The sequence below is a fragment of the Catharus ustulatus genome, chromosome 11 (genome assembly GCF_009819885.2).
Source record: "Catharus ustulatus isolate bCatUst1 chromosome 11, bCatUst1.pri.v2, whole genome shotgun sequence".
In the NCBI taxonomy this organism is placed as follows: domain Eukaryota; kingdom Metazoa; phylum Chordata; class Aves; order Passeriformes; family Turdidae; genus Catharus; species Catharus ustulatus.
This window is the reverse complement of record NC_046231.1, coordinates 10,696,013-10,708,963: the sequence shown is the minus strand read 5'-3', so window position 1 is coordinate 10,708,963 and position 12,951 is coordinate 10,696,013. Positions and strand designations below refer to the sequence as shown.

The following is a 12,951-nucleotide window of genomic DNA, read 5'->3' as shown; positions in this document are numbered from 1 at the left end:
AAAGCCATGAAAAGAATGTTACTATCATATCCAAGGCACCTGGTGGATGCACCATTGAGTTACTAGGCTCAGATCAAATTCAGTCATGCCATGCCTCTACCTCTACTTTCAGATTTTCTTCTTTAATCTAAGGGTCAAAATGGTCCAGCAAAAAAACTTCTATTTATTTCTTGCATTATTGCCTAATCTTAACCTTAGAAATTTTGCAATTACTTGACTCCTTAAAAAACAGGGATGACTGAACTCTCTACTCAGATTTCAGTTCACTGTTTGAAACAAGTCTTACGTGGGCATCTGGAAATCAGTTTGTTAAATATTTCAGAAAATAGCTACGGACAAGAAAAATCAGATATTTCTGTTTTAAAAAGAGTAGTCATTAGGGTTCAAAATCCCCTGGTAAAGCTCTAAAATATATTGATCCACTGAAATCTAACATCAGCCAACACCATCTTGGATAGTAGAGGTAAGAATTTGCTTCTTCTGCAACACACACATATAAATGTGCCTGATTTTACAATTGGAAAAGTTCATTTAACACAAAGTCAGACAGTCTCTATCCCCACCATTTTTAATGGCCTTTTAAACTCCAGAAAAACATAATAGCTGAAACTGCTCTAATTTAAGGTGACAAAATCATTTTAAATGATGATTTAAAGGAACAATAATGAAGAATTGACTGCAGAAGTCTTCAGAACAGAAACAAAATCGCAAACTCAAAATTAAACTGAATTTTCACAAGTTTCCACCTCCCCACCCATGTTCTATATAACCACCACTTTTGTGTGCCACTGAGAAAGTTATTTTCTCATGTTTTGGTTTTTTCTTAACCAACCAGAGAAGACCAGAAGACAAAACCCCATCCAAACTACCTTCAAAAGGAACATCACATAAAGAGCTTTCTTTCCCCTTAATCCCAACATCCAAGGTAGCTTCAGCATGCATGTCCCAATCACACTAAAAACCAGCAGAGCATGCATCTCTGAGCAAGAAAAAGCAACACAACCTTAATGGTCATTGGTCCTTCTCAAAATTTCAGTTACAGTGTTCCCTCTAGATCTCTCATGAAAGTGGCCTTGTAAGACCACATTTTTATGATTGAAAAAAACCCACTTTCATCCTTAGGAAGTTTACTGCTGTCTGTGTTTCCTTCCACTATCCACCAGTTCTTCCAATCTCTCTGAGTCTGTGATCAGCCCAGATTCAGAAGACATTCCAGGTGTGAAGGGTTGTAAACTGCACAACCTTCCATGATCTATCCTTGGTACTCTTCTGCTATTTGGAGGAGTCACTGAACCTGCTGAAGGCATAAAAGGAGGGGCAAGGGGGCAAGAACTCCTCAGAATCAGCAGGAAGCTGCCCACCATTTGTCTCAGTGCCTCACTTCTGCAAGTACCTACAGAAATGGAAGTCAGGCTAGATCAGAGAAACAACCACAAATTGAACAAAGCACAGAGGTAACTTTTCTTCCACAGCATGCTTTAACAGCCTAATTTACCAAATTCTGCTCACATTTTATTATACATTGACTGCAATGGTAAAAACCAATTCAATTAGAAGGTAAGTGAACCAACTTACTCAAAGTATAAAGGCCATTGGAAAAACATGCTGCAATGGATCATTGTCTTGGTCAGTCCCCAGGAAATGATCCTATGATAATATTGGCAGCCTTTTTGTAAATTTTTTCTTTTTGAAGTGTGCATTTTCAGTGCTTGTTTGTAGCAGAACAATGAAGTATTGTTGACAAAATGACAGATGTGAAAAATAGGTATCATTTGACTAAGAGGGAAATACCAAACATGAAAGATCTTTAAATCAAAACAGACTGCATATTCAGAAAGGCTAGCATGTAACATCTCTCTCTACAATAATTTTATTCCCTAGAAGCACTTAAGTTTTAAAGTTTACTTAATCTTTGAACATGCCTTTTTTTTTGTAGCATTACTCAGTACCTTACAGAGTATACAAAGTGTTTTCAACAGCCATGATTTCAGTGAGATTAAAAAAACCCCAACACTTAAAGTTAACACTAAAATATGTATGACAGAAATTGGGAAAATTATTTTTAACATCAACAGCTGGGGAGTCACTAATATCAGTTCTGACTGCACAGCATATTTCCATCTAAACCAAAGAGGGGGCATATTTCTTCCACTTCAATTCAAAAAACTTATGTATTTTTGTTTCAGCTTCAGTGAACTACTTTAGCAGTTTTATATGCCAGAATCTTCAGTTCAAAAGAGTCCTTTAGCATTTATGCTAACCTAATGAAACTACTTCTCTTGAATCTAGTTTTCTCAATTAAATATTCATGAAGAAAATCCTTCCCCCTAGTTAAGGAGTAAAACAAGATGCCTAAAGAAAAGGAATTTTTTGAAAAGGCTGGTGGTTCAAAAATAAGAAGTTCCAAGTTGGAGGATACTACTGGGGAACAACAGTTTGCTTTAAGGCAAATGAAACCCAAAAAGCAAAAAAAACAAAAACAAAAACAACCTATTTTTTTCCCCAAAAGCCTCCTATAAAGTTTCTAGAGAAAGAGCATACCAATCCAAGAACTTCACAGTAGTAGCCATAAAATAACTTTTGGTAGAGATCAAACAGAAAATGTTGCAAAAAAAAAAAGTTGCAAGACAGGTTTTGAAAAATTACTGCTATGTTTATGTTTCTAAACTCAACCGAGTCTGGCTACTAGCAAAAGTGGCAGGACTAGACCCACAGTAAAGGCCAAGAAAAGAGAAATTTTTATCTTTAACAGGGCTGAAGTCAGCAGAAAACTGCAGAGTGACAGCCTGGTTAGAGGCCACCGTATGCTGCCAAGGGCATCCCCAAGCATGGTCACGAGCAGGAGCCCCTCTGTACCCCACAAGCAAGGCTGGGTCACCATTTCTGAAATCTAAAATCACTCAAAGCCTTTATACATTTACAATTAAACCACATTAAGTCAGAAAGCACACTGGGCTGGCACCACAAAACACATCTCTCATGTGGTGTCAGGAGTTGATCAGATTTCAAACACTGCATGATTGCATGTCAAAGAATCCTCCAAAGGATGATATAAATAGGAGTTAAAATACAGACACATCAAAATAAATTTGCCTAATTTATTTTGAAAATTGTTCTTACTGAACTCAAAGACAGTAAGACACGTCTGGTTTTGTCACTCAAATGTTCCTTAAATAATTTATCTGCCTACCCTGTGACAGCTTGGGTTCTCTAACAGCTGGTTTCTGCTTTTAGGAGTTCCAAGGACTAAAGTTCCTGCTACAACAAAGTTTACACATCAGGCTGAGCCATACCTAGGCCTCATGGACAACTGCTGCAATGACTTAAAGATAAAAAACAATGCACTGTACTGCATTTTCTTCCTTCTGAGGAATACAAACAGTTTCTGGAAGCCATAGCACGTTGCAAGTCTCAAAAAGCACAAGAGCTATGCTTTTCTTATGAGTTTGCTTAAAATACTAGTAAAGAAATCTCTGTATTGTGGTTCTCATTTAAAAAAATAAGGTACAGTGAAACAATTCCTTTTAAGATTACTTAAGATTATTATTAAAACCTATCAGTAGGTTTTGAAACAATGTTTCAAACTCTAAGAAAATACACAGAAATCTCAGAACCACAATATTTGCAATGACTTCTTTAACACTAAGGCTAACTTTTCTTTACTTTCCAAAATACAAACTAAAACTAAATTGTGAGGTCAAGAATATCTCTAAAAAAGAGGCCTTCCTATCAATCTATGAAACAAATTCTGGTTTAAAGTTCAATATGCTGCTCAACAGCATTAAGTACATATATATGATGTGCTACTAGTATTGAAATTATTTTCAAATATGGGCTAACTCCTGAGCAGGCAGTATGTAAAAGATGGGAACAATTTCAGGAGATATAAATTAAAATGCTTGCCTTCACAATAAGATATCAAGGGAATAAAAAACTCAAGTAGGTACAAATACAAGCCAAATAATCCACACAAAAGAAAACCTGCCACATTTATGAAAGAAAAAAAAAAAAATCAATCTCTGCTACAAATTACACAGCTTTCAAAAATGTAAGGCTTGTCATCTTTTTTAGCCTAAAGCTACATTCCTAGCTTCATTTATCATGCTTACTGAAATCAGCATTAGAATTTTCAGTCTCATCATCCCAAGAAACCCACTAATTTATATTTATTAGCCTTAAGAGTTCCCAAATTCAAGCCACTCAACACCTGATGATAAACACTCTTAGAAATCTGTGTAACCAGGAAATTGAGCAATTTTTTTTAACCTGATAATAAACAAAGAAAACAACACCTCTCCAGATGCAGGAGGCTGTTTGGGAGACAAAGTGTTGAAAATTATTTTGATCTATCTATATGTTTAGAAATAACATAATAGCTAAAACATTGTAAAACCTGAGTGCACAAAACACACAGACATCTGGACAAAAGCTATATGAATTCCAAATTATCAGATTCTCTGGCTTCAAAACAACACTACTGGTTAACATCTTTACAAGTTCTGCTGCTCTTTCAGTAATAACACTTCACTCACACTTCATAAAAGTGTTGATTTTCTACAAAATGTCTCAAGATAAAATGCTGCTCTGGAAGTTTTACAGGCAATGAATGGCATGTTCAAAGCCATTCAAAAATGCAGAGTTGAGATAACAGCGTTAGTTAAAGCAGGTTGGTGGTTACTGGAGGCAATGGACAGTCCCATAATGAGTCCACTTGCACTCTCTATGTATTTAAGGCTGCAGGTCCATGCACAGTTATTTTGCTGTACTCCAGAAAATAATGCTTGCCACTCCTCCCTCTCTCACAGAATGGCTGAGGTTGGAAAGGACCTCTGGAGATCATGTAGTTCAACCCCCTAAGACAGGTTGCAAAACCAGACAGTTCCTGAGTAGGAGATTCCAGAACTTCTCTGGGCAGCCTGTTCCAGAGCTCTGCCACCCTCACAGGAAAGCAGTTTTTCCTCACATTTAGATGGAAGCTCCTGTGTTTCAGTTGGTGCCTCTTGTCCTGTCACTGGGCACCACTGGAATGAGCCTGGCCCCATGCTCTCGATACCTTCAGGTATTTGAGTGCTTTGACAAGCTTCTCTCCACAGAACGTGATCCTGTGCAACTGAGAGACCTAAACCAGCAACCTGTATTCTGGAAAAACATCCTTGACAACTAAAGTGCAGGTTCTCTGTACCTGAAGGAGTGTCCCAGATCAGTTCATAGCCCAAACATTGCACTGACACAAGACAAAGTGAAAGGAGTTTTTTCCTCCCATAATTTATTATAGTTTAGATATACATGGAACTACAGCTTTAACAGCCTATAGAATAGGCTGCTGTCTTTAGAAGACAATTTAACATGGATTTTTGTTTTCTCTTTTCTCTGTAATTAGGTATCACTTCTTCCAGAAACTATAATTGCACAATTATATCAGTACTCTCACATTAATGAATTGCTTTATAGTTTTTCAGTGTCAACAAGACATCTATTTCCAAATAGTTATTTAGAATATTCAACCACACTTACCCTGTGTTATCATTAAAAAATAATACAAATTTAACTTATTTTTATCAACTAGTCTCACCTTGCTATTTTACTCCTGTAACTTGACCCAGCCAGAAGCTTTGTTCCTGGGCCTGCCATCTGTTAACTACCTTTTACAGAAATGCTTCTCTTTTGGCACATTTCAAAGACAATTATAGTAGTTATTTAATGAGTGTGCAATTATCTCAGGAAAAAAGATATACTATTATAGTATGACAATCATTAAAACAGCAAGTGCTTGATTTTAAAGAGGAAACATACACAAAGAATTGGACAGCCTAATTATTTGATAAGTGATGAAGGTTGAGAGAGACGTTCTCAAGAAAGGTTTAAGAAAAGCATTCATGATAGCAAGAAGATCCAAACAATTGTGAAAAAAAAAAAAATTCTACTCAACAGAAATCACTAGCAAACTCACAGCTTTTAAAACTGTGAAACAGATACTCTGGCACATTTTCACTGTTCTGAAAAGCCCAGCAATTTTTGTCTTGCCCTTACTACACAGCTTTATTTTGAAAGCCAAAACAGGGAAAATTAAAATGGAGAAAATAAAAATTATACTCATCAGTGTGTTACAAATTTATCTCACAAACATGTACTTTCTTTCCCCAACCTATGCAACTGGCAATTTTGAAAATAAAATGTATAAAAGCTTTATATAAGACATATATACAAAAGCAAGTGTTTCATATGCATTCAAGTATATATAAAGCTATCAAAACATTGCTCTTTCAATGATTAACATGTTATTGGCAAAAAGCCATAGATTAATAATGAAAACATTATATACAGCTATAATTTAGAGCTTTATTCCAGGAACTGCATTACTTAGGCTCAGAGATGCTGCCCTACTCTTCTCATTAACTCTGGGCATTTGACACAGCTTTGCCATGGTGAAACTCACCTCTTTGGGCAGGTCTTTCTCAAATCACTGAAATAAAGCAAAAAAACTGCAAAATATTGCACAAAGGTGATCAGTGGAGGGATTGTTTTCATTACTTCAGCATAGATGATAAATGTGTTAGGAGTTGGGAATTCTGCTGCCTCACTGTGGTACTGGATTGAAGTTCCTATGAGGAAGGTCAAAAATGTTCTTGAGGCACAGTAAACTAAATCCAGTGCATACAACTTGTAGAAATGCTTAAAAATAAACTTCAGACAAAGATTTACATTTGGTAATATGATGTCACCCTTAAAATTTACCCTAATTAAAGGAACAATATAAATACAGTGGATGTATGGAGGTGTATTCATCACTTTAGGAAGAATAATCCATGTTAGGGGTTTGGAGGTTTTTTGCATATCAAAATTACAAGGTATGATTTGTAATTAACTCAAATACATACTGGAACAGACATCTAGATTTCCAGACATAGAATCGTTAAGGTTGGAAAAGACTCCCAAAATGATCAAGTCAAATTTTGACTTGATGCAAAGATGTGAGATGATGCAAAGTAGGACAGATTTTGAGATGTGTATTTTGTTATGCTCAGTCTCACTGAATATTGCACTGCTTCCCAAGCCCCAAGCATATAGCAACACCATAATTTAAAAATTTTGTATTGCACCAACACTTAGGAGCCATAACCTATAAACTTACAATGCAAAATAGCCAGTATGAACAAAAAAAGTTCTATGTAGTATGAAAAATTCCTTAATTTAAAATATTCCTTGTTCAGGCTTATTTAAAATTAAAACATACAGAATATAAGAAATGCACTCAAATACTATACTGTGTCTATACAATATAGTGTGTGTATATATATATAGACACACACAAATCCTATATCCTTCATTTTTATACATCCTCCATAACTGCTAATAATCAAATAGCTGTCTGGTCTTAGGTCTTGCAGTTAGCCAAGAAAGCACATCACTGCTTGCTGTGTGTTTTTCTCATAAAAACTTCACAGTCCACGATTGTATATACAAGTAGAACAGCAACCAATAGCAGGATAAGAGTTTTACAAGTGGAGTAATCCAAGGCATACATGTCTACAATGAATTTAGAATTGTTAGAGAAGTGCCATCTGATACCACAGTCAGACATGAACAGCCTGTCACAATTCAGGATGTCTCAGCAGGACATAAATCTGGGCTCAGATCTGGTGAGAGTTAATTCTCTCTCTGATGATAAGCTGATATATGAAGTTATGCCACTGATAGATACAGATGTCCTGGGGTACAACACCATTCAAGCAATCATCTACAAGGTTCAGACTTTGCTAAACTTTCAACAAGGGCGAGACAAATTCTTTCAAAAAAATTAGTGTCATCTATTTCTATAAAAGGAGTAGTAGGACAGCTCAGGCTTGCAGGCATAAAAACAGTTGCATGTTTCAAGTCAATTTTGACACAAATTCATAAATACACTGAATTATCAAGTTAGGTGCCAAACTTCTGGTCACAAAAAGGAAAAAAATTAATTACATGATTTAAGAACTAAGACTACTACCTCGTTCTAGAGCACTTAATTATTAATGAAATATTCTTTTTCATCAGTATATTTTTCATTTTAATACTATTTTTAATCTCAATTCCTCTGCTTTCATGTGTGCAGCCAGAAGACATTAGAACACTTCTTACAAAATAACTTACACAGTGAGACAGCTGTAATCTTCTCTGAGGACAGTTTATACTAAAGATTATCTTTCCAGAAGTTTATACTTCATGTTATTTTTCCAACAGTTTATACTTCACATTATCTTTTCAACTTCCTTTCTCTTCTAAAGATGTAAAACAATGTTGAAGCCTTTTTTTATCCTTCTGAAAAGTGATTAGATTATTTAGCCTTAGCAAACTCAAACAGTTTTAAGTGGAGTTAAAGGATCAGAAATCTTGTATTAGTCAAAGCTAAGGTTACAGGAGTTTTCAGCATTTCTCCATTTTACTTGCTGTTCTCAAACTTATTCTGATGAAAAATGCATGATGTAAAATTAGGGATGCAATTTATTTACAATTCTGATCTAATTACAGCAGAAAGCGTATTAGCACCATAAGACAGTCTTTTTAATTCTCCAGCATTATTACACCAGATTGTATTAATTTTTAAATTAATTTCCATCAAAAGAATAACCATACAAGTAAAAATGTTATGAGAGTATGCCTGCTCTCAAATACTGAAACAAGCACTTAATGTTCTTCCTTAATTTAAATAACCTCACTCTAACTACAGTTAAAGATCTTTGGTAGTCTAATATCGGGTCTGTTCCAATACCAACGGCTCATTAACTATTTCATAAAATAAAGTTATTATTTCTGAAAAAAAACCTTAAATTCACTAGTAATTGTTTCCTCAATATGTACTAAAACCAGTATGAAAAACATCTTAACTACTACATATGAAACTTGTCAAAATCCTTTTCCAACTCACTCCTACCTAAAGCCAACCAGTTTCAGAAAGATCAAAACTCCTTCCCCCTTTACCCTACATTTTCCTCCCTGGTTAAACTGCACACATTTGTAAAAAGCTCTAACAGAACCAACTCATCTTGAACTTGAAATTCTAAAAACAGATCAAAGAATAGAAGTGAGAATTACAACTAAAGCCCCTCTTAGAACTCTAGTCAGTCAAAAGACAGATCTGAAACACTTCAGTAATTGCCATACTTTTCCATTACTATTCATACTGCATACTCCACTGATTTAAAGAGGTTTCTACATTGTTTGCTTCTGTCAATCCCCCATCTGTACATTCCTCAACAGTTTGACAGCTACCAGTTCACAACTAGTTTCTGAAGGAAACATTGAATATCTGTCTGACCAGATAAACTCAAGGTCAGAATCCAATTTATACAATTTATTGCATACCCCAAAATAATAAAAACCAAACCAAGCAGTTTTATAACTATCTGGTTTCTGGCTGTTTCATTTCAAAGAGGAAAAACATTACAATTTTAAATACTGTGAAGTTGCTTTGTTTTTACACCGCAATGAAAACAAAACCAAACCCCTAAACTTTAAAGGCTCCCTACAGATCTCAGAACTTTCCCTCTATTCCTTGTTACAAAGCAAAGTGCTAAAACTGTTGTCAGTGAGATCGAAGCAAGTCTGAAAAGACTGACAAATACAACACAAAAGTAACAGCACCAGAAAGTTTTATTAGACCTGCTTTTCATTGCCAGGCTTATATCCCACATGCTTCTCAAAAATGATACTAATTCCTGGGTTTCTCACCACCCCCACTTTTCCTGGAATCCATTTCCTCTTCACCCTTCACCCCAAGTTTGCTGAGGGAGCCCAAAAGCCTCCACAGCCCTGTTCCCTGTTCCTCATGCCGCTGCCTGGCAGGGAACAGGGTGCTGCTCCCAGGGCAGGACTGCACACACACACTCCAACAGGATCACCTTCCCCTTCCAGCTGCTGCACCCTGTCTTCAGGCTACAGAGATCTCTGACAAGAGCGGCTACTCGGGTGCACCCTTTTTTGGCTTTTTTAGGCAGGGAAGGGGAAAGAAAGAAAATGTTTATCAAAACCAACAGATTGCATCGTTCAGTTAATCAAGGTCATCTCAACTGCACTGCTGGATATCCATGTTCCATTAACATCACACCACAATTTACAGAAAAAGTTTCACTGGCAGGAATTGACAATTACACGCTCCATAAACATAAGCAGAAGTTGTAATGGAGAAACAATCTACTGAACCAAGACCAAAGATTAAGGGTGTTAAGCCCTTATTTCTAGGCTAATGATCCAAAATTAACAGGGGGGAAAAGAAAAATACTACATTGTCTCCTTCACAGGCCTGTGTCCTACAAACTAAGTAGAAGCAAAAGTCAGTAGTTAAGTTCCTTGCCTTCCCCATATTTTTCTTCCAGAAAGACAGTATTCTTTACTCTCAGGTAGAGAGAATACTGGTAGCAAGAATACAGAAGTAACAGTTACTAAAACCTTTTTAAAGCCATCTGCTTTAAATGTATATGTTTTATGTCAGAGTAGCTTCCATTTTGAAATGCACAGATTGAAAATTAGAAAACAATTTTTATGTCATCTTGTCCTTCTCATGGAGTACTTGAATACTTGCAGTAGATGTGCATGCTTACTAAAACAACTGCTGAGGTTTTTTTTTAGTTAGAAGTAACAAAGTCCAACATACACACAGCTTTTTATATGTTTTCTCTTACTATTGATCACATCATAAACAAGAATAGTAAGTATGTATTTTCAGGCAATGAGCACGAGCACATAGACACAAAGCAAAGAACAGGGCAACAACATAACCACCGCAATTCTTGCAGGAAATCGGCCACACAAACCTTACCAAAGATCTTAAAAACATGTTTCTCTAAGTACTTTTCAAGACAATAAGCCATTATATTCACATCAAAATCATAAACCAGTAAATTTTGTCTGCTGCACCACAAGCAGCAGAAGGAGCAACACCCTGTTATCGGAATAAGATCATGTAGTCTTGCTTTCTGCAGTGATAGAAAAACAACAGGAGAAAGCAATGTCTGCATCAGTTGGTTTTTTTTACTCCTAAACTGGACCTCTTCAGGGTCAAATAACAGCTCAGACTTCAGTTATCATGCTTTGACTTGAGCAACATTCATTATTATTCATTTCACCTGATCAAGTGAATCAGACAGTTCAAACCCCACTCCCCAAACCCCTACATACCTGTCCTTGTAAGGCTGCACGACTTCTGCCTTGCAGGTGCTGATTGGAAACTGAAGAATGCCAAGGATGGATCTGACTTTGAGACGGGGCCCGGACGAGTTCGGATGGCGGTGTCACTTGCTGTGGGGTTATGTGGTGTTCCAGGTCATGCTCTAGAACATGGCTTGTGCTATCCTGAACAAACGCAGAGTCATCGAACTGTGGCAGAAGGTCTTCCTGCAGGAGGTCGTCCGGGTCAAGTCCTGTGAATGGTTCACTGTGAGTCTCCACCTGATGAAGTAAGTTGTCATCTAAAGATGTAAAACCGTTGCTTTCAATAGGGTCGGTGAAATGGCTTATCTGAGAGGCAGAACCAGTAGAAGCTGGAAAATTAATACTCACAGGAGAGAGTTTTGAACTACTAAAGTTGCCCTGAGGATGCGCAGAATGCAACATTTGAAAAGTACTTGAATTCAAAGGTGTGTTAGGATTCAACATGTGCTCAGGTGTTTCTTGCTTGGTCCCTGTTTGAGATGTAAAGGCATCGCTTCCAGTGAAGTCAGAGATAGAGTGTGTCTGCTGGCTAGTAGAAAGGGCTGTTGTAGGCTGAAGAAGGCTGGTAGGAGAAATGTGATTATTAGAGTAGGAATACGGAGATGAAAATTGTTGACTATTACTGACAGAACATGGAGTAATAGTTGGGGACTGTCCATCAAAATTTCCTTCTTGATTCCCACAAAAATGTATTGAAGCACTTGCAGTTTGAGAAAACTGTTGAACAGACAGAGGCTGCTGTGAAGTCGATGGATTAGAAACTGAAGGTGGGTGGTTAACACTGACTCTGAGGGAAGTAGATACGTTAACTTCCATGAAGTCTTTTGGCTGACTCAGAGCATCCTGCCCCGTGTTGTTCCTGCTCTGCTGCGGTAGGGAGGCACACTGATGCTGTGGTTCATTAGCCTGAAATAAGGCAAAGTCATGGTGTGCTACAAAGCTTTTGTTTTGCTGCATAGACTGAGAATGTCCTTGGTGAAAAGGGGACCCATTTTGATTTGAAACACTTGTGGCAGTTTGATGACCCCACATAGGACTACCATCAGCCACATCTGGAAACATCCCATTGGACTGGTTTTGCGGATGAACTGGTGAACAATTGAATTGAGAGTGTGGTGATAAGACATTGTCAGCTGAGCTATTAAAAGACTGATTTACTGAGTGAAGCTTCAGTGAATCATACTGATTCAGCTGATCAAACTCACTCATCTTTTGTTGATTTTGAGCATCTTGCACATGGTTCAGTGAGTCTATGTGCAAAGGTTCAAATTCTGCACCCAAATTCAATTCATCAACAAGTGAAACAGGTCCAGGTTGAACAAAGGCATCATCTGACAAACCTTCTAAGGTCTCACTAAAAAGATTGGCATCATCAAAAAAATCCATCATAGGATCAGTCATCTTGAGAAGTCTGTTCTGCTTTTGCTCTCAACTCCAAATGGAGTCAATTTTGTCTCTCCGCAGTGAACAGAAACAAATGACATCCAGCGGTCACCACCTTATCCAAGGCATGCCAACAGCCATTAGTGCTCCTCATGAAACATTCGTCTTCAGGTGTTAAAGCATCCTGAGGGAGAGAAGTGAGGGATGGGGGGGGAAAGGAAAAAAAATAATTTAATGACTCTCCTCATCCTTCCTTTTCCTTCCCAACACTTTTATGAGTGTTTGATACTTTCTCATAACTTTAGCTAAACCACAAATCAAGTTATTTTTACTAATACTCCATGCCCTGTGTAGGGTTTGATTTTTTTGTCCCTTATAAAA

The 12,951-nt window shown here is 37.0% G+C and overlaps 1 protein-coding gene across 4 annotated transcripts in view; it reads right to left on the bottom strand.

Moving 5' to 3' along the window:
• The window catches only part of CHD9 (chromodomain helicase DNA binding protein 9), a 71,743-nt gene extending 59,091 nt beyond the window's left edge, over positions 1-12,652 (bottom strand). For 3 of the 4 annotated variants that reach the window (XM_033070008.1, XM_033070010.1, XM_033070009.1), the window contains exon 1: positions 11,155-12,652. In XM_033070008.1, the coding sequence (XP_032925899.1) occupies positions 11,155-12,588 (1,434 nt within the window). In that variant the 5' untranslated portion in view covers positions 12,589-12,652. Of the gene's footprint in view, positions 1-6,555; positions 6,603-11,154 lie in introns of all 4 variants that reach the window. The other variant, XM_033070013.1, reaches the window with a different exon arrangement.
• Positions 12,653-12,951: the final 299 nt, after the last annotated feature.